At 45.7% G+C, this 20,444-nt stretch overlaps 1 protein-coding gene across 7 annotated transcripts in view; it reads right to left on the reverse strand.

Annotated features, from left to right (window-relative positions):
* Positions 1-1,388: 1,388 nt before the first annotated feature.
* NFAT5 (nuclear factor of activated T cells 5) overlaps positions 1,389-20,444 on the reverse strand; it is a 54,887-nt gene continuing 35,831 nt past the window's right edge. For 4 of the 7 annotated variants that reach the window (XM_048316983.1, XM_048316990.1, XM_048316989.1 and 1 more), the window contains 11 exons: positions 19,862-20,054; positions 16,390-16,580; positions 15,410-15,582; positions 12,269-12,403; positions 12,045-12,097; positions 11,261-11,393; positions 10,641-10,718; positions 9,029-9,141; positions 6,067-8,497; positions 5,138-5,384; positions 1,389-4,298 (listed from right to left, as the gene is read on the reverse strand). In XM_048316983.1, the coding sequence (XP_048172940.1) occupies positions 5,146-5,384; positions 6,067-8,497; positions 9,029-9,141; positions 10,641-10,718; positions 11,261-11,393; positions 12,045-12,097; positions 12,269-12,403; positions 15,410-15,582; positions 16,390-16,580; positions 19,862-20,054 (3,739 nt within the window). In that variant the 3' untranslated portion in view covers positions 1,389-4,298; positions 5,138-5,145. Of the gene's footprint in view, positions 4,299-5,130; positions 5,385-6,066; positions 8,498-9,028; positions 9,142-10,640; positions 10,719-11,260; positions 11,394-12,044; positions 12,098-12,268; positions 12,404-15,409; positions 15,583-16,389; positions 16,581-19,861; positions 20,055-20,444 lie in introns of all 7 variants that reach the window. The other 3 variants (XM_048316987.1, XM_048316984.1, XM_048316986.1) reach the window with 3 other exon arrangements.

Below are 20,444 nucleotides of genomic sequence, written 5' to 3' on the forward strand. Positions count from 1 at the left end.
CAGCCCCAAAGTCTAAAAAAGCCCAAATTAAAACAAACCCCCTGAACAAACACAGCATCCCAGTGCTGCTTCCTTTTAGCTTCTACAGAATGGAGCTGCCCCGAGACCCTGGAACACGAAACCACCAACTCCCTGAAACTCAGTTTTGCACTAATGACAAGTCACCAGTGACCAGCATTTGCTCTTCTCACCTTCCACCCACAGCTCGGAGCATGCCAAGCAATTCCCTCTCCTCTCTCCTGCTTCTCTCTCTCAGATCCATGTCCGTGCTCCCTGTGCTCCCACAATGCCCCTGGAAAAGGAACCCAACTGTTTGCCAAGCAGAGGCATGAGAAAACAGGAATGAAAATCCATTCAGACATATTTTCCTTTTATAAATTAGATACTAAATCAAAATCTCAACAGAAACTTTAAAAAATAAAGTTTGGCTCATTCAGGTGAGGGGAATGTCCACTGACACAGCTGCCCAGACTTGGTGCTTCCAGTAAAAACCTGCCAAAGTTATGTTTAACTGCTCATGCCTTAGTTTATCTTAAAACTACACAGGAAGCAACCACCCTGTCAGTGATTAGAAGTAATCATAGTCACTGATCAGACACTGGACATCCACTTCAGAACAGCCAGCCTGGAATTATTTCTTGAACTAGATTTGTGTTAAAATAAGAGCAAAGTGTTCGGCTTGCTGCAAGATCAGGCAGTGAGGAGGCAATTAATAACAAAACAACTGTTAATTAAGCACAAAGCACCAGTAACTCCATGCCAGAGGAGCTGTTCAGCTCCAACTGTGCGTTAAGTGTTGTCTCTGTGGTTTCTGGGTGGGCTCTGGGCAGACTCAGGGTAAAAGCTGAGGGGATGTGGTGGGGGCTGGCAGGTCCCTCTCCCTCAATTTTCACCTGTGCCCACAAATGGGTGCTCTGGGACCCCCAGCGATGCTGGATTTACAGACTGATACCTCAGGAGCCTCTCTGCACCCAAAGGGCCCAGACACGATGCCAGTGCTCCGTGTGCTCCTGGAACACAGGGATCATAGAGAAGCTCTGCTGCCCAATCTCAACTGCTAAATATGCCAGAAGTGAATGTTCAGGCCCCTGGTAAAACACAGATGTGGCTCAGGCTGTGCTCCCTGCCATGACACCCTGCAGCCTGTCCATGAGCTCTTTTGGGGCTGATCCAACCCCTCCACCCTCGGAGCCGCTGCCCGAGCACGCGCCAACCGCTGAGCGACCTCTTCAGTCACACAAATACTTTTTGTAACCAAATCACATGTTCAAAGTGTTGTACATTTAAACATTGACCTAAAATGAACAGGTAAATTTAACACGAGGAAAGGAAGGTGTTTCCAGAAGGGAAAGCTGGGATAGCACAGCCCTTGGTTGGTTTTTTGTGTATGTTTTTTTTTTCTCTCTTCTCTTCATAAGCGACCTCAAATGCCCACAATTCAAACATACCCTTCCCTGGAGCTGTGGCAGGCTTGGGATGAGGATCTCTTCTGGGCACTCATCCTGTTCCATGGAGAATTGGTCCCTGGTGACTTGGCACTGACCAACGAACGGATACAGCCCTTCGGAACAATGAGCAAACTGAAGCAGCACACGAGCGAATCCATCGTTCCTGTCACTCCTTCTGTGTGTGACAGCCCCAGGTGACACCCAACAGCTCATCCTGGGACACTGATCCTGCAAACACCACCAGTTCCTTTCCCAGTGAGTGGCTATGGACTTCCACAGCCCTCTGGACGTTGTTGGGTCCATTGTTCTCAGCCTGAGCAGCCCCACACAGCACCTGGGCACTGCTGGGGGCTGCTGCTTTCCTGTCGTGAACCATTACAAGATGTTGTTAATGTTTTGTCTTAGCAGGGGAAAAAAAATAAAGTACAGAAAGAAAAAGTCTGGGTCAGGGTTAAAGCAGCTCTGGACATGATGCAGCGGGGAATTCTTTCTGTCCTGATTAAAATTTCCAACGTTTGAGCATAATCATAAATTAGGAGTTAAAACACAGAGGCGCTAGTATTAAAATATTAAATAGGCAATGAGAGTGAAGAAAAGCTGAATGGCTCATTCTGAGGGAAACCCCAATATTTCATACATTATATAATCCTAAATGCCTCTGGGTTTCCTTGCTAGGCTGTGAGTGAGGGACACACCAAACACAGAGCGAAGCTTCTCGTGGCCAGCTGGACCAACACTGCCTGATGGAATGGCGAGAGATGAACACGTTATTTATGTTGCAAAAAGTACTTAAATACTCAATAAAGACATAATAAACCCCACCCCACCCCACTGTTATCAGACGCCACGTTGTGGTAGAACATCAGACAAACTCACAAATTTACCACAAAAATGTGTGGCAAAAAGAATATTTTATATATATGTATATATATAAATTTTTTATATTTATGCCAATGTACTCACTCAGTACAAATAGCAAAATAGTTATACCATTTCCTAAATACAAAATATAGCTTTCCAAAAAAATGAAACACACATTTAGATATAAACCATCCAAAACTTGAACGATTGAAAACTGTATTCAAAATTAAATGACCCAGAGCAGGTCTCTTTCTGAAAAGTTCCCTTCATATCGGCAAGAAGCCTTACTACTGAAAACGTAATTCAATGCCTCTCAATGAGAGAGAGAAAGAGAGAGACAGAAAGAGAAAGTGAACGTCGTGACAGACCAACAAACGGGGGAAATCCAGGAAAACCAACAAAAACTCTACACGGCTCAACTACGCACACGAGTTAAGGGGAAAACACACAGTAAACAGACTCGAGGAACTTAAAAAAAACCATTTACAGACGGTTCTTTTGTTATTTCAAATAACAAAAATGAAAAATGACGTGATACCAGCTACACTCTACCGAGGCGGAACGGGCGCCGCAGGAGCGGCTCGGCTCCGGCGGCAGCGGGAGGAACACGGATCTGAACGAGGCTGTAGTGAGAGATCACACACTGTCCGGAGAGTTGAAGCACCTAAAAAATCCACATGCCTCACAATACACCTGCGTGGTCTGGAGTGGGTTGTTTTTACATTCGGTAACATCAGTCAATGATTTATTCTTTAATTAAACACGACAATCTAGAAACCAGACTTGGGGCTCTGTGGTAGAAAAAGGAAAAATCACTTCAGAACTGCAATGAGCTCCACGTGCTACAAAGATGCAACAGCTCAGGATGAAGTGATGTTTTAAGAAGGCTTAAAAATGATGCAATTTGCCCCCTACTTGGAGTAAAGCCAAGCTTTTTCCATCAGTCACAGCTGGAAGTGGCGGGTTAAGGGGGATTCCTGCGTTTAGAAGGTGGTGGAGAAATTGCTTCCTCTCTCCTTAGTCCTTGATTATTTGTCAAAGCTTCTACTGACTAAGCAATTTACTGCCAACGATTCCTAAAAGCTGTTTCTGAGCTTTAAAGCCAGTAGGACATTTACGTCTTTTTTTAAAAACACAATACAAAACTGAGGGAGAGAAGGAAAACCATGGAAAGAATGAAAGGGAGAAGGCTGGTTTGGGAACAGCTCATGAGGCTTTACAGAGCTCTAACCCATCAATCAAGAGCGGGAGACACAGAGGAGTCCCTTCCTCAGCAACACAGAATGCTCTTTTCAAGCTGAAGGTGTTTTAGAGAAGATTTTAAGATCAACTGGAAGTTCCCCTTCATTTCTTCATTCTGTAGAGCCACCAAACCCTTGCTCTATGTACAGCTCCACGTAAGGGATGTGGGAAACCATTAATCTCATTGTCAGATGGGAACTGGTTATTACAGCAGCAATTCTCTGCTTGGTTATTACAGTTAACAATACTTGCAATTCATAAAGGGTGGGTTTGGCTCTCCCACTCCGTGTCAGCCAAGAGATCCCTTCACTTACTGACAGCTGAGTCACAGCTCGGGGCAGAGGCAGCTGCTGTTTCTGCTGCACGAGCTTCCCGAGGAAAAAGAGAGGATGTGAAGAAGGAATAGGAGGGAAAAAGTAAACGTGGTAACATGGATTACCTTCCAACAACAATAATAACTGACCAGATATGCTTTAAATTCCAAGAGCCCCCACAGTAATGAGGTTTAGGAATCCGGTAACAGCCCAACCCCACGCCCCAGTAACACAAAGCATAACTCCTCAGCATTATTGGCCCTATGGAGCCCAAACTCCATGGTCATGGCCTCAGGTCTGCCACTGGCCACGCGTGTGCTCTTTAAAGAGGCCACTTTTCCACAGAAGCAATTGGTTCCACGCAGCCTAATCCAGAGTTGGAAGGTCTGAGAGGATCTGGGGAATCGTCGCTTTTTTTTTCTTCACGGAATTTCTGCATGAGAAAACAAGCAGAAAAGTCAGGCATAACTAACCACAGTTCCCTCTTCCTTCTGTGCAGTTGCTTCATCTTCAGGGTGCTCCTCGTGAGCAGGCACTGAACCAGGGGTGAGGAGCAAGAGAAGCTCTGGAGAGACTCCCAACTCCATATACAAACCCTTTTAGATTAGAGAATGAAGTGTATCACTTCAGTGAAAACTCAAGAGGGGATTTAGCTCCAGACCAGCCCCAAGTTCCACAGCACAGCCTACACTGGACTCCAGAGTCCTCCTGGTTCTTGGTGCTCATTTGTAGTCAAGGGCTCTTTCCCCCCTCTGAAAAAGACACCTTCTAAAAGCAGAGTGTCTCCTAGCAACAGCTGATGCTGTCAGCTGTTTCTAACACAGACTCAGCATGTGGCACACTCAGGAGCTGCCACATTCCACCAAAACTTGTTCTTACATTACATTATTGTAACCCGGGGGAAGAGTTCAGAACAGTTCAGACTTGAGGTGTTATTTACTCATTAAGCCTCACGTTTTTAAACTACAGTCATGTTTCGTAAGGTTTTGATCTGCCAAGCTGTCAGTGATCCACTCTCCTCCCCAACAAAGCACCAGACTCACGGCAGATGACAAAACGTATGAAAATTGAACAAAAGTCTCAACTGTTTCATACAAATTCTGACCTCTGACTGGTTTTAGTAACTTCATTCTGGTACTATAGTCTTAATTCAGCCTCACTGGTGTTTTAGCTGGCCTCTTAAAGCACAGTCACACACTGCAAGGTACAAATGGGCTGAACAAATCTCCTGTGTGGCAGGAAAGAACCCAGAGACCCAAACTCACCACTTACTTGCCTAATTAAAATGAGCCAGCCATGTTGTTCCCCTGGTTCTGCAAGGACACGAGCAGATCATCTATTTTCTCCATGTTCTGGTTGGTGGCCATGGCTGAGGGCAGCGGCGGGGTCTCGGGGAGCTGCTGGGACAGGAGCGCCGGCACCGCGGGCTGCGCCTCGCCCTGGGGCTGCCCGGGCTGGCCCATGGCCATCAGCTCCTCCGGCAGCGCTGCCGGCCCGGGGGGCAGCAGCTGACCACAGTCTGGGGGACAGAGGGACAGCTCAGTGTCTTGGCACAGTCCAGCAGTTCCCACAGCAAAGCACCCAGCTACGACCACGGCCCACCACCAGCTGTGTGCCCTGTGAGAGCTGCTACAGCCTGTTGTAAGCAACACCTGCACCTCTCACTGCTGGGGCTCACAGGCACCCACAGACCCATGCACACAGAGAAAGGCTCTCCATCCCACAGAACTGCTCATGGAGGCTGGGTCCAGAGAGGCTATGAGGAGAAGTGCAGGTTTGTACAGCTAAGTACACTTTAACACATTTCTGGACCCTATAGCTTCTAAAGTCCTTGCTTTCCTTCAATAACGTGAAGAAAGCCAACGTGTATTGCAGAAACCAAAAACAGGAAGAGAAATGCTCTCTTAAGAGACCACAATCATTCCTAGATTAGACATTAGGGAGAGATCCTTCCCTCTGAGGGTGGGCAGGCCCTGGCACAGGGTACCCAGAGAAGCTGTGGCTGCCCCTGGATCCCTGCAAGTGCCCAAGGCCAGGCTGGACACTGGGGCTTGGAGCAGCCTGGGACAGTGGGAGGTGTCCCTGCCCATGGCAGGGGGTGGAACAGGATGGGCTTTAAGGTCCCTTCCCACCCACACCATTCCATGTTTCTATGGCAGCTCTCTATCCCGAAAGCTCAGCACGAGGCACTGGTCACTTACTGTTCTGGATGCCGAACAGGAATATTCCCGATGTCTGCTGGGATGAGGCAGGGGAATTCTGCAGCTGGTTGATGGCACCTCCCGCTGTGTTGTGGAACAGAGGAGCCTGCTGCTGGGGAGGAGAAGCAGTTCCTGGCATTCCTGCCATGCTGTTTTGGGAGGAGTACATGGGGGACTGCTGCAGCTCCGGCTGGCTCATGCTGTTCTGCAGGGCAGACATGGAAGCTGAGGAGATGAAGAGGGTGACTTGTTGCTCTTGAGAACTTGGGGATCCTTGGACCAGCTGAATCTGGGGCGAGTTATGGAAGATGGTTGGCTGCTGTGCTTCGGCCTGGTTGGAGCCAGGATTCTGGAGAGGAGACACTGTGGTCTGACTCTGGAATTGCATGGGCTGCTGCTCCTGGTTCATTGAGGCCATGTTGGACTGTGGATGAAAAATGGACTGGCCTTGTTGCTCCTGATTGGTAACTGGGTTTTGATTTGGATTGAAAATCATGTTCTGCTTTTGGGAGGCCATTGTACTCATTGCATTTTGATTGCTGAACATCATGTTCTGCTGCTGCTGCTGTTGCTGCTCCTGAGCTGGGGGGCTGCTCTGGATAGCAACAATTGAATGCTGAGGCTGGAAGATGGCCCCTTGTTGGTTCTGAGGAATGGAGCTGGACTGGATGGAGCCCAACGACACTTGGGACTGAAACAAACCCTGCTGAGCAGGCTGAGTCTGGGGCTGCTCCTGGGGAAGCATGGAGCTCTGGATATGAGAGATCTGTGTCTGCTGCTGGAAAGAAGCCTGCTGTTCAGTGTTTGTTGCTGACTGAAGAGGAGAAATGGGATTTGGGCTTGTAAAGAATGACATCTGCTCTTCCTGAGTGGCAGGGTTGCTCATGGAACTCTGGGAAAGGAACATGTTGGCAGACTGCTGGTCTTGAGGCACAGAGGAGCTCTGCAAGACACCCATGGCATTCTGTGAGTGGAACATCGGGGGCTGCAGCTGGTCAGAGGAATTAGTGTTGGTCTGGTTGTGGACGATGGAATTTGAGCTGTGAAAAAGGGATCCTTGTGTTTCCTGGGATATATTCTGAGTGTCGCCAATAGGGTTCTGAGAGTGGAAAAGCTGAGCTTGTGAGTGTGGAGACTGTTGGATGAAGCTTCCCGACTGAATGGACATCATTTCTCCACCTTGCTGGAACAGACCCCCGCCCTGCTGCTGAGTCCCACTGGCCTGGACACTCATCATGGTCTTAGTAGATGAGAAGAGATTAACCTGGGACTGACTTTCCCCACTGTGCTGCATCTGAACCATGGTCTGAAACACAGAGCTCTGCATCTGTTTACTCTGCCCCGAGGCCTCTTCTCCCTCAGCAGAGCTCGATGGCTGGAACATGGCAGGGCCGTTGTTGGAGACCGGCTGCTGTGCGGGGGCGGCTGCCTCGCTGCCGGACACCCCCGGGGACGAGGAGAACAGCTCACACTGCATCTGCATGTCTTCACTTGTGGATAAGCCACCCATCATGTGAGACGCCTGCTGGTACACCGGGGACTGCTGCAGGGCTCCGTTCCCCGACGTGGTGGAGGAGAACAGGTCCGACTGCATCTGCGTGGCCGCCTGGCACATGTTCTGCTGCATCCCCATCACCATCGCCGCCGACGTCTCCATGGCCTGCTGCTGCTGCTGCTGCTGCTGCTGGTTGGACAGGGCACCTTCAGGCTGGGAGTGAACGTTCTCAGCTCGTCCAGGCAAAAGGTTCTCCGGTCTGGAATGGACAGCTGTGTCTGAGGAGGAAAATATCCCAGGATTTACACTGTTCTGTATCTGGCTGACCTGCTGAAAGATATCTGCATTCAGCTGATCTTGGACATCCTCGCTGCTGTCTGAGCCCGAAAACAAAACGGAAGATAACTGCTGCTGAGCTTCCAGAACCTGCTGCACCAAGTCAACGTTCCTGTTGCTGCCCGTGGCGGTGTTGGTGGGGAAGTTCCCAGCCTGGAGCTGCTGGATGGTGTTCTGGAGCTGACTCACGCCGCTGGCCGACGAGAAGATGCTCGAGGAAATCTGCTGCTGCAGGGCCTGGGCCGGCTCCGAGAGCGTCGGCTGCTGCTGCTGTGAGGCATCAGCCAGCTGTGACAGAGTCACCACTGTGCCATCCGACTGCAGCACCTCCCTGGGCTGCGAATCCCTCGTCTGGAACTGCGCAGCCTGCTGCAGCAGGGCATCGCTGTTCTGCAGCTGGCCCGGGGTGGACACTGCGGAGAAGCTGCCGGGCTGGGAAATGTCCTGCGTTTGGATCGTGCTCAGGGTCTCTGGGTTGTACACCTTGGGCTGGATTTGCTGCTGGTTTTCGCTTTCAGAAGGTAAATGGGAAGCAGAAGTTGATATGCCAGACATGCTGTTTTCCAATGTTTGTTGAGTTGACCCAACCACATTTGAAGCCTGAAAAGAGCAAGGCATTCAGTAATTTATAAACTTACTGGGGTTATGCTGATACAACTTCCCCAAATCCCCGATGTCCAGGGAAGATCAGAGGAAGATGTGAGATGTGAAAGCCAGACACACCCAAACCAGTAAGCAAATGATTAGCAGTGGAAATGCTACTTCAAGGATGGAATCACGGCACAATTAATGAAAGCAACACTAAGAAGTGATTAACAGAATATTCTTACAGTAATTTACTAGTTCTGTGTCACAGGACAAAACACCCCATTGTAATGTCACTAACCCATCAATCTGTCTGGGTGCAGCAACCAGGTGAGTCATCTAAGGAAATTGTCTGTTTTACTCGTGCTCTGTGACTGTGTTTTGCCCAGACTGATCGTGGACATGGCACTTTCCCTGTCTATTACTCTTCTCCACTAGCAAAGCATAGACCAAGGAGTAGAGGTAACTCAGAGTCTGAAAGCTGCTGTGCTCAGCCCCCAACAAACTCACCTGGAGCATGGGGGGAGAGCATTTTTCTGTACTTACTTCCATTGGAGCCACATCTTCATTCTTGATCATACTGCTTGGCATGAGTGGAGTTATCAAGGCACTAGGAAGAATGTTCACCTTCTCCAGGTTACAGCCCGTGGCCTTCACTGCTGCAGCCACAAAGAAAACAAGAAAAAGAGGGGCAAAAGATGGGTAATACCCATCATTCCATAACTCCTTTTAAGTAAATTAAAGAATTGTTCTTCAATGTAAAGCAACAGATCTCCACGCTTTAACCAAATTTAAATCTTACAGCAACGTGGCAGTAAAATTTCTGCACTTGTGTATAGAGTGAGGAAGGACAGAGCAGACCAAGTACATACAGCAGATAAAATGCTCTGACCTCTGGTTCACAGTCAGCCTGGAGTAGAACAGGCACAGGAATGAACCATCAGAGAGGAGCTAACACAGAGACCCCCATGAGAAGGTAAATTCAGCTTTATTGCATAAATTGACTGAGGACATGAAGGAACAGCAACAGCACGCTGTGTTCTGAGGAGCAGCAGCTGTTCTCCTGGAGCAGTTGGGATCTTCCCTCCGTTAAGCTCCACACCAAATTAAGATGGATGTCAGGCTTACCCTGTATATAGTTATTATTTTCCTCATCTTTTCAACCTGGCTACTAGAAAGCTCTTACCAGTGCTTTACCAGTTTGTTTCACTGCCCTCCATATTTTTGTAAATTTCTCCCCCCAGGTACTCTCTGCAGGTTTGAACTCAGCATATCTTCTATCATCCTCTCTAACACTTGTAAAGTCTCTTGTAAACCCAGCCCTGCCAAGACCCAGCCTTAACGCCAACACAAGTCCATGGTCTCACCTGCAGCCAGAGTCCTATCCCACTGTGACCCCAGTGCTCATCTGCTCCCTCCAAGCTGCTTTTCCAGAGCAGCTCTGGGAATTCCCAGGCATCTTTCTGCACCACCAGAATCTGAACAGGCAACTAAGAGACATTTCCTTCCTTGACTTCATTTTAATACTGGAAGGATCAAGTCACACTTAAACAAAGAACAGGTAAACCTAAAACCTGTTCCTCTGGAAGAAAAGGACAAACTTCTTCTGGATAAAGGAAAAAAATCCTCACTGAAGGGGATAAGTTGCAATTCCCAGAATTAACATTTTTAACTAGTCCCACTGAAAGCCGAGTTATAAAACCTATAAAAACACAACTTCTGAAAAACACCACATTGTCACATTTGTTTTTCAGTGCTCAGCCCTTCCCCACCACTACTTTAGATGTGTTTTTGCTTAAATTAACACTACACAGTTTCTAATTCTTCGCATTAACTGCGATCTTATGCTTCCTTTTTATTCTTCACTTGCAAATATACTAAATAAAGATTAGACTGCAGAGCCTAATGCATGAAAAATAAAAAAAATCAGTAGTATTTTTGCTTTTTTTTTGTTCTATATTAGCTTGTACTAAAATACACTGATAGGAATACTGTGATAAAGCAAAATATTCAGAGTCAGAAAACAAACCTCCCTGTAAGAATAGGGCCAGATTTTATAAGCACAGACTTATCACAGGATGTCTGATTCATTTCTCCAAATCTGGGTAGGAATTCATAGTTAAATTATTAAGAACACTGATAAGAATCAATTTAGTACCTTTTATAGCCTCTTCAAAAGAACAATGTTGGGCTGGGCTGGAGATTTCCTTCTTCACATTAACATTCAGAGTCCCAGCTGCCGAGACAAAACACATTGAGAACTTCCTTACCTTAAATCAGCAAACAAGCCAAAAAAACACAAAGCAAACCAAAACAATTCCTTATAGCTTAAAGAAATTCAGGTTCTTTGAAACCCACACAAACCTTTGCACTGTCTATTGCGATACAGATAAATAAATAAACTAAAATACATGAAGTGGGCAAATTGCAGCTTTCCCCAGGACAAAGCCTGGTGGGATTTCTTGGTTTATTTGGTGCATTGTATGGAATATGTTGATTTTTTTATCCTGCTCAGCTTCATTTTGATCCTTAAACTAGAAATGGATGCTGTTCTGTAAGAACAGCCGTCACAAGACAGCTGGAATTTGAGGTATTTGGCACATAAATGAGAAAAGCAAAGCCTTTAGATCTTATTGTTAACAGAGCAAAACTCGCCAGCAAGAGGAGTTTGGAAAGATCCATGCTACTGAACATTCCTGTGGCATGGACTAAAGGCTGTGGAGTCAGAAGTGTTCAGCAGGTGCAATGGCCACTCCTGCCCCAGTGCATCCCACACACCTGGCTCTGGAGTGTAGGTGAAGGGCTGCACGTCGTGAGATCTCCCAGCGTTCGTCACCACGTATATTCCCACTGAGACAGCTGAGGTGATTTGCTGGTCGTGATATGGTGGCACCTTCACAATAAGGTGATTCTGCAGGGCAAAAATAATTGAAAAAATCACATTTTATTACTACTGATCTCAATCCTACTTACATCCATCAAAAGCGAGAAATAGACTGATAAACCACCATAAAAACCCAGGACACTGGGGGCAATGCACATGTGGCATACTGCCTTCAGAGGTGGGACCAGGATGGCACTTTTCTGACATCATTTGCAGCCAGAGTGTCCTCCATGAAGACACTTATTTGTGTGCAAAATAATACATATTCTGTAAAACATTTCAAAGTGGAACAGAAATTCAGCCAGTTATAAAGACCATGGTGTACACACTATCCCCTTCCATGGAAAACTGCTGGGAAAACTGAATTAGGCCTTTTAATTCCATTGTATGCAAGGGCAAAGACCTGCTCACCAAACCCACTGTGGGATCCAAGCTCTCGGTTAGAAACTGACCGATTATACTTGTGTAAACCCAAAATTATATTCTACCAGACTCACAACAGACCTTACGTAAAAACAATTAGTATTACTTCTAGAAATGCAGAGAAAGAGGAAAAGGCTTGATTAATTTTTCTTTGAAAACAAAGTCACTGTTTTTTAAATTAGAAATATAATAATAGTACTAGTAGTAATAGTAGTAGTAATAATAGTAGTAATAATAATAGTAATACAGAAGTACCTGATGAAATAATTCCATGTCAATTTCAGCTTCTGCCTTCCAAGAATTCTCATCTAAATAAAAATTAAAAAGCATAAGTTATTGCACATCCTATAGAGCAATTTATTTTAGGGCCTTTGACTCTGCTCCTCAGTTTGCTCTCCACGACTGAGCCTTACCCAGCAGTGAAACCCCGACCCCAGGCTCTGCTCAGCACCCCAAGCCAGCACTGCTTTCACACTAACCGGAAACATTCTCTTGGAAAATCACTTTTGTTCCCTTTAGGAAGTTCTTGCCAATCAGAAAAACTTCCTCTTCACCCTTCACTGAACAGCTGTGGAGACTTTTCTTTAGGATCTCTGGGACTCCTGCTGGCTGAGCTGCAAGGGAAAAAAACAGAGTCTGGAATCAAGAAAATATCAACATCCAAACCAAACCACTTTTACTTACAAGGTTATGAAGGAAAAAATAAAACTCCTGAGCTTCTTTCTTTATCATGTATTTCGTGACAAACTCTTCAGAATATAACCATTTCTGTAATTTGCTCACTAAATGTAATGAGCTCACAAAAATCACACTTAGCTCAATGATCTACTAATAGTCTTTTTCCTTTTCTCCTGCACGTATTAAACCTTCACAATGAAACTCCCAGTGTTGGGGCCAAAGCTCAACAAGTGCTCAGAACAGAAGGAAATGTGTTTCTGTAACTCCCTCGTGTAGAGTGATCTCCAGAGGCATCAGCCCTTAGACACACCTGAAGCCAACTTGCAAATTCAGCCTCTGGGTCATAAAACTTTTTTTGTGAAGCTTATTTTGTTCTGCTCTGCAAAAGAGCAGAAGCAGCAATTCCCCAGTTACCTGGGGGGCTTTGCAGCCTTTTTACGTGACACAGTTTTCTGGCTGGTGCAAGCACTAACCCAGGGCTTGGAGCAACCTGATATCCCCTGGTCCATGGCAGGGAGTGGAACAGGATGAGCTTCAAGGTCCCCTCCAAATCCTTGCAAGACTCACATCTCTGTAGTTGGGAATTTTAGCAATTTGAATCAAATAAGCCAAGAGGATGTGGTTTCAAAGACACACATGCCTGGATGCCCCAGATGATGATTTATATCACTCTTATAAACTGTCTTTGTTGCAAACCATTCCTATTCTTCTTAAACCTTAAACCAAATAGGACCACATGTGCTAAATGCAAATGAGCACTGCAGACAATTCAGAGATACATTTTAAAATAATGTGCTTTGACACATTTAATATAAAAGAATTCCAGTTTCTAACGAACGTTCCTCAACCACCTTTTCTCCTTGGGGCACACACACAGGCTCGTGCTTCTGCACTTGCCTGGCCCACTTTGAGTGTTTAATAACAATATTCCCTGGGCTTACTACACAGCAGAACATACATCCTGTACCACTCCAAATTATTTAATGACCTTTCAGAAAGGATTTTTCTACAACTCTGGCTGCGGGTTCCCAGGCAACCGTTACGCAACGACTGAATATGCTAAAGGCACATGAAAAGAGTAACTGGATTTAGGTTTGCTAACAAGTTAACAAAGCCTGTTTAAAACACAGGCCTTAAATAAAGAGCCTGCAGCTCCTTAATGCCTTTTCTATGGTTTCTGGAACATTATTAGTTATAAAACACAACGTAAACAGGCCATGATGAGTGTAAATGCAAACTGTGTTGTGAAGGTACATTACACATCTGTAGTAAGGTTTATGTAGCAAAGCAACCGGGCGTAATGTGCTTGAGGAGATAATTTATATTCAGTAACAACACATTTCACGCCATTTTGATCAGCCAGTAGCCATGTGCCAGCACTATTTCCTTGGCCAAGGTCTACTGCAAGTCCCCGTAGCTTCAGCGTAAGACAGAAGCACAGAGTCCTGGAAGGAGCCTCAGGAATTCCCCTCTCAACCTTCACACCACGATCAGCTTTATCCACATATTCCCCAAAGACACAAGTCTGACCAGAGTATTTTGTTTTGTGTTCTAAGACTTCCAGCAGTGGAGACATTGTAAAATTACTGGGCAAGCTCTTAGCAACTTACACAACTTACACAACTTAAGTTGCAATCTCTTAGCAACTTACACAATTGAGACTATTTTCTTAGCAAGTGACCAAACCCCAGCCTGCCAAAAACCAAACCAATTTATTCTTTGCATCAAATACAGCTTCTTTTAGCTCAACAGCCTATTTTAAAATCAGTCTCTGAATGTTTCATCTCAGACTCAGCTTCTACTCACAATAACAAGTTATGGAGTGTTTGAGAAATCATCAGGTGATTTCCACTCCCTTTTCTTCTACGGTTGAAATAATTTTATCTTTAACCAGAAAGTTACAAACAAAAGAGATACAGGAATGGCTTTGGAAGATTTTATAGAAAATGTTTTTATCTTAAATCTGAAAATTAGTATCAGATGCTCTATTACTGTAATATACCACCATGGTCTACTGACTGGAATGGAGCTGCAAAGATGACCATATTTCTAAAAAATATCCACAAAATATTCTTTTTATACCATGGAAAGAGCACAACACGAGTGCCCAGGAGTTCATCTACTCTTTCCATGAATAGAGAAAAAGCTCTCCATCTCATTCATCAAGATAAGGGGTGGAACAAGATGAGCTTTAAGTTCCCTTCCAGCCCAAGCTATTCCACGATTCCCTTTTCCCTGTTGGTCAGTGGAACCTCCCCAGCCGAGGCAGCCATCTGTGCTCGTGCTAAACAGAGCAGTTTAATAAAGAGCTATAAAAAGTTTTGTTCTTGCACTGAACCAGAATAGATTCAGCCTCTGGCCCACGCAAGGACCACAGCTGAAGAGCCAGGCTTGCTGACTTACTGCAAGTCTTGTCTAGCACTGAAAGCCGAGGCATGAATGTGACAACACAGAAGAAAGTCGTACCAGAGTCATTTTTCAAAGCAATCATGACAAAAATTGTGAAATTTTAGGAGGCAAAAATTCATTTAACTGAAGATCAGGAAATGCGTAACTATTTTTCAATACTAGACAACAATTTCAACTAATACCTCACCACAAATAAAAATCAATCCACTTGATTTTAGCAACAGCAATTCTGAAATTATCACAGATTAACACGGGGTGGTTTTTTCCCCCCAAGATAATTTCACAGAATCACAGAATCATTTAGGTTGGCAAAGACCTCTGAGACCATCAAATCCCAGCTGTGCCCCATCCCCACCTTGTCCCCAGCCCAGAGCACTGAGTGCCACGTTCAGGCCTTCCTGGGGCACCTCCAGGGCTGGGGACTCCAAACCTCCCTGGGCAGCCCCTGCCAAGGCCTGACCACCCCTTCCATGCAGGGCTCACACTAAAACCGAGACCCCTCTCTACTCTCAGCTCTTTGGTTTGACACTCACTGCACAGAATTGGGGAAGAAGGCGTCTGCAGGGTCAGGGTGGAGCCGTCCTTGCGCGTGATGTTGACGCGAAAGACGAGCCGAGCGCGGGTGCTTTTCTTCTTGGAGCCGGCAATGCCTATCCTGGCTTCCACATCAGCGTTCCTCAGCTTCAGGATTCCCACACAATCAACCCTAACAACACAAAACAGAGCAGAATTTCACCGTTTAATACGTTCAGCATCTTTAACAATCTCTCGAGTAGTTTCGTAAGCCAAAGTCAAAAGCCTTGAGGTAATTACTGACATCTTATTAGATTTCTTTTTATTTACATGAAATCTATGACCTTTTTCAAGTTTTCATTCAACCCTGCCTAATTTGGATGATGAATCATGGGAGAAAGGCATATGAAAGCATGAATAAAACAGAAAGTGCAATGTAATTCGGGTAAGCATTCAATTTAGAATCACAGCTCTTCATTCTTCCATCCCCAGGGCAAGATCTGTGTTTGTAGGATTATTGCTTCAAAATATTCTGCATTCACTTAAAGAAAGCAGGAGTAGAAGAAAACTTACTGTAGTCATATTATTTATGTTCAGTGGGACTTGGAAGTGACAGATAAGTCCTCCCATAAGTGTGGTCCTAGGGGAGATGTACAGGGCCAGGTGAGTGATGCAGTGCTGGCTTTTCAGACAGGCTCCATGCAAAATGATTTAAAGCAAAAAACAGCCCAAAAAATAAGAACAGGAGAAGCAAACACAGCCGGATGTGTTAAAAAGAATAATATTGCCATTTACCCAGGATTTTGGGTTCTGTGCCCAAAAAGCACACACCACCTGGTATCTCATTTGAATACAGCGAATTGCAAGCAAGAGCTGAGCAGCAGAGAGAGGAGAGTGCCAAGATGTTCAGACTTTCACTATAACCCATCCAAGGGAAAAAGGAAATCGGTTCCCAAGCCCAAGCTAATGAACGAAAATATTCATGGGAAGAGCTACTCACGCCAGTGTCATGTTGTTGCTTGGGTCCAGCCCCACCTCTATGACAGTGGTGCCCTCGATGTCCACCTCCTTGCAGGGTGTGGTGTTCCTGCCCGTGACCCTGCAGGCCTGGTAGAAGCCGTGGGGCTTCACACGCCCGGAGTCGTTGCCCACGAACACCTGCAGCACCACGGGCTCGTTGTGGCCTTCCAGCTGCAACACGCCAGGTGGGCAATTAACACAGGAATGACTGCTTTAATTATTATTATTATTATTAACATCCTGTTTCTAAACCAGCCTGAATCCTGTCTACCTTCAGACAGAAGTATCCCAGCTGCGACTCTCACATCTCTTACAACCTCCTGTTCTCACCCCAGCTGTGACTACTCCCCCCTCTCTTCCCAGGATTCCCCCCAGCATCTACATCCACCAGGCAGCCGAGAAACAGAACATTTCCTGCGGCTCGTTCCAAAGGTGAAGAGGTTTTGCTGCTCAGTATGTGTACAGCCACTGGCATTCCAGGACCCCACCTTCATGCCAGCCGCATTTGAAATCCTCGTGAAACCTGATTACAATTGTCCAACACCTGCAAAACCCCTGAAAGAGTCAGAATAGGATGAAAGGGAAGCAGAGGGAGGAATGGGATGATTGAATGGTCCAACCATCCAATCACATAAGCCCAGCTTTCCTTCAGACACCAAAATAAAAATGGTAACTTGACATCTCCTACTTAAAAGGTTACAGTGTCAAGATTCACTGAAACACTTCATAAATAAGAGCAAGTCAGACATTTTAATATCCTCCTGCAACCCCATGTGCAAGCCATAATTATCCCAGAACATGTCAGTGAAAAATACATTCATTTTTGTTACATGAACACCCTGGCATGAAACGGTTTGTGTCCTCTTAATGCTTTTTTTATCTGGGATCCCCACTGGGGTCACAGACTAAAAATACCCTGAGGTAAAAGAAGTCCTGAAGTAAACCTGGACATTGCATTACAAAGGAAACTCTCCTTCTTTTTAGGAAATAGTTAAGAAAAATACTCCAAGTGAAAAGAAACATTAGATTGTTGCCAAATTCCCGGGCCAGAGCTGGAAATTCCTTGCCAGAGCATTCTAGGAGATAAAATGAGTATTTTAATGTTTCCATTGAGACACATTTGTTGCTAAAGGATTTCTGTGTGACAGTGTTGTCTTTTGTCCCAGGCCTGGAAGCCTAGGCAACACCTGCAGAAAGAAGCTCCAGTTTTATTAGTGAGGACATGCAAATGAGAGCAGAATCCTCTGGAGAATCTCTTGGGGGATTATTCCCTGACACACTTAAAAAATGTAGTTCTGAAGTCTGTAGCAAGTTTGAATAAAGGAAAAAAATAAACCAGTAAATACTGATAAGATCATCGTGGGCTCATGTCCAAATAGCAAATGTGACTGTCAAAGATGAGCAAAGCCCCAAGATCTCTGCAGGTGGCCCAGCACAGGCATCCACATGGGACCCACAGGCACAGCTCACAACAAAGGGCTCAACAGCCAGTCCCTTGGTTAAGGCTTGGTTATACAATTTTAACATTGCATACCAATTGTAGACTCAAGTTCTAAGTCACCAAGAACAGAGTTTTATTGAAATGGCCACTGAACCTGCTTCTCCTCCTTGGCCTGAGTCAGAGCCACGCACCTGAGCTGCTCCCAAGCGCCAGATCTCTGCTGAGCACCAATATTTTTACACTCTTCTTCTCCATCTTTAAACCCCACAAACAAAACAAAAAGCCCCCTTGTCCATAACATATTTTTTCCCACTAGCTCAGATTTCCTGAAGATTCACTGACTCATTTGTCTGTCCAGCCCTGGCAGAGTTTTATCTGCAGGGTACGAACTCCTCTGCCTACTGGTAAAGCAAACTGGAACTTCCAGGAATTCAGTAACATGAGACTCTTCCAAAGAGAATTTTCACTGATGGGTGCTAAAGGGTAACTGGGAAAGGAATTAAAAGGAAATTCAGATGAACAAAGGCCCATTAAGAAAATCCACATAAATGAGCACTAAATCCCCATAGCAACAGGCCGATATGAATGGATTCTTTTCTTATGAAACTTTACTGGAGTTCTGCATTACTCAGGAGGACTGAGTGAAGGGCTGCTGGTGTTCCTAACACTGCTGAACAGGACTTTGAAGTTAAGTCTACTTCTGTATTCTGTCAGCAGCAGTCAGCACAAATTTTAAGGGCTGTATCACAAACAAACATCTCTTTGTGGACCTGGTAAGTTAGTTTGGGTTGAGAACTGCTTTGCTGCTTTCTCAAAGTGACGTAACTAAGAAAAAATATGAAATTAAATGTCTTTCACCCTCCTCATCTGTATGATAATAAATCTAGCTGTCTACTCGCTCAACCTGCTGGCCACACTCCTCCCAGTATGCCCAGTATGCCCAGTATGCCCAGTATGCCCAGTATGCCATTTGCCATGGTGCCAGTGAAGTGCTAGCCTGGACTTAGCTCTCTGATGACTCTCATAATCACTCGTGGGAGGATATTTGACATCAGTTCATCTGTTTGTCACTCTAAGTCAAGTCCAGCCTTGCTCCTGGTGAGCCTCTCTACCATTTCCATTAGGAAACCTTCCCAAGTAAGTCCAACTGCTTTCCCCAGGCTAGACAGGTAAGAAACAAGACCTGCAAACTCCTACTCTGTGCATTAGTGAACAGGAATGTCAAAGATCTCCTTGTAACCTTCTTCTTTGTGCTTCTCCTCAGATCAAGAGGCCTTCAGCACCTGAATTTTAAGGCATCAAAGTCCATAGAGGAAACAGGCTGCAACTGCCAACTGTGCACATAAATGCTGCCTCTTTCCTTGCCCCCAATCTCCAGTTCTCCTGATCCACATCTACCTCTACTGCCTCCACCTGTACCATGCTAAACACACTCAGCAGTACGACCTGTAAAACACACCTCAGTGAGATCTTCATGACTCACTTGAAAGACACTGCATATGTCAACTCAGATGGTGCTGAATTAAAAAGAACAAAAACCACCAAGCAATCAAAAAAAAAAAAAAAAAAAGGCCCAACCAAAACAAAGCAACAAAACCAAAACATCCCACTTATAATTAATTTCTTTTAAATGAAACCTGGTTTTATGTCCTTACTAATGATGACCCACTGTCACCAGCCATCAAACAGCTACAGCATTTCACTGTCCCACTTTCGTAGGCATGGAATGTCTCTGTACTCATACACTTCATGGAACTGCAGCCTAACAGGAAGTGCATCCCAGATTTTGTATCCCTGCTTTGACATCCAGCTTCCCTCTCCTCTAACTCTGTGACACCAGCAAGACTTGTGACCTGCAAGAAGAGACCCAGTCCAGCCCCTGCAGCAAAAGAAAAGAAAGACTGCAAAGCCTGGTCCCTCAGCACTACAGAGACAGGAGGCCCACTGAACCAAAGCAGCTGCCCTCCCCCTGGGGCAGCCCTGGGAAGGCAGTGCTGTGTCCCCAGCCTACCTTCACGGTGGGAAAGCCCTGCTGCGTCCGGTCCTTGACGGAGCCCCGGCTGCCCTCAGTCAGGTACCGAGCCCTGTGCTGGGTCTCTGGCTGCACCACGATCTTCAGCTCCTTCCCCTCACTCTTAGTCGGGTACTGACCACACAACATTGGGGTCTTCTTCCCTCCAGCTCCCTTCTGGTTCTCTGATGCTCTGGGAAGTCAAAGCACACCATCAAGAAGATGTTAGAAGCAGCTCCCCAGTAAAAACACTCCAAATCACAGAAAAGCTAAAAAGGCAAAGAGTGTGTATTAATGGATGGAACATTTGTAGTTAAAAGCAAACTTTGGAATTCTCTTTCTGCCAGAGGAGACCTGCAGGATGAAGAGGAATGGTGCTTCCCTGCCTCCTCCATCCAGAGCACATGGGAACTGCGTTTCAGAGAGCAAACATAAAGGAAGGAAAAAACAACTAGCATTAAATGATGTTAACAAACAGAAGGTGCCTCATAACCTGCTTTTCAGAGCCTATGACACAGCCTGAACAAGCTGTTTTGCTGCTGTAACAAACACACACGTACACACACACTGGATGGATTTAAGG

Source organism: Corvus hawaiiensis, chromosome 12, assembly GCF_020740725.1.
Source record: "Corvus hawaiiensis isolate bCorHaw1 chromosome 12, bCorHaw1.pri.cur, whole genome shotgun sequence".
Lineage (NCBI taxonomy): Eukaryota > Metazoa > Chordata > Aves > Passeriformes > Corvidae > Corvus > Corvus hawaiiensis.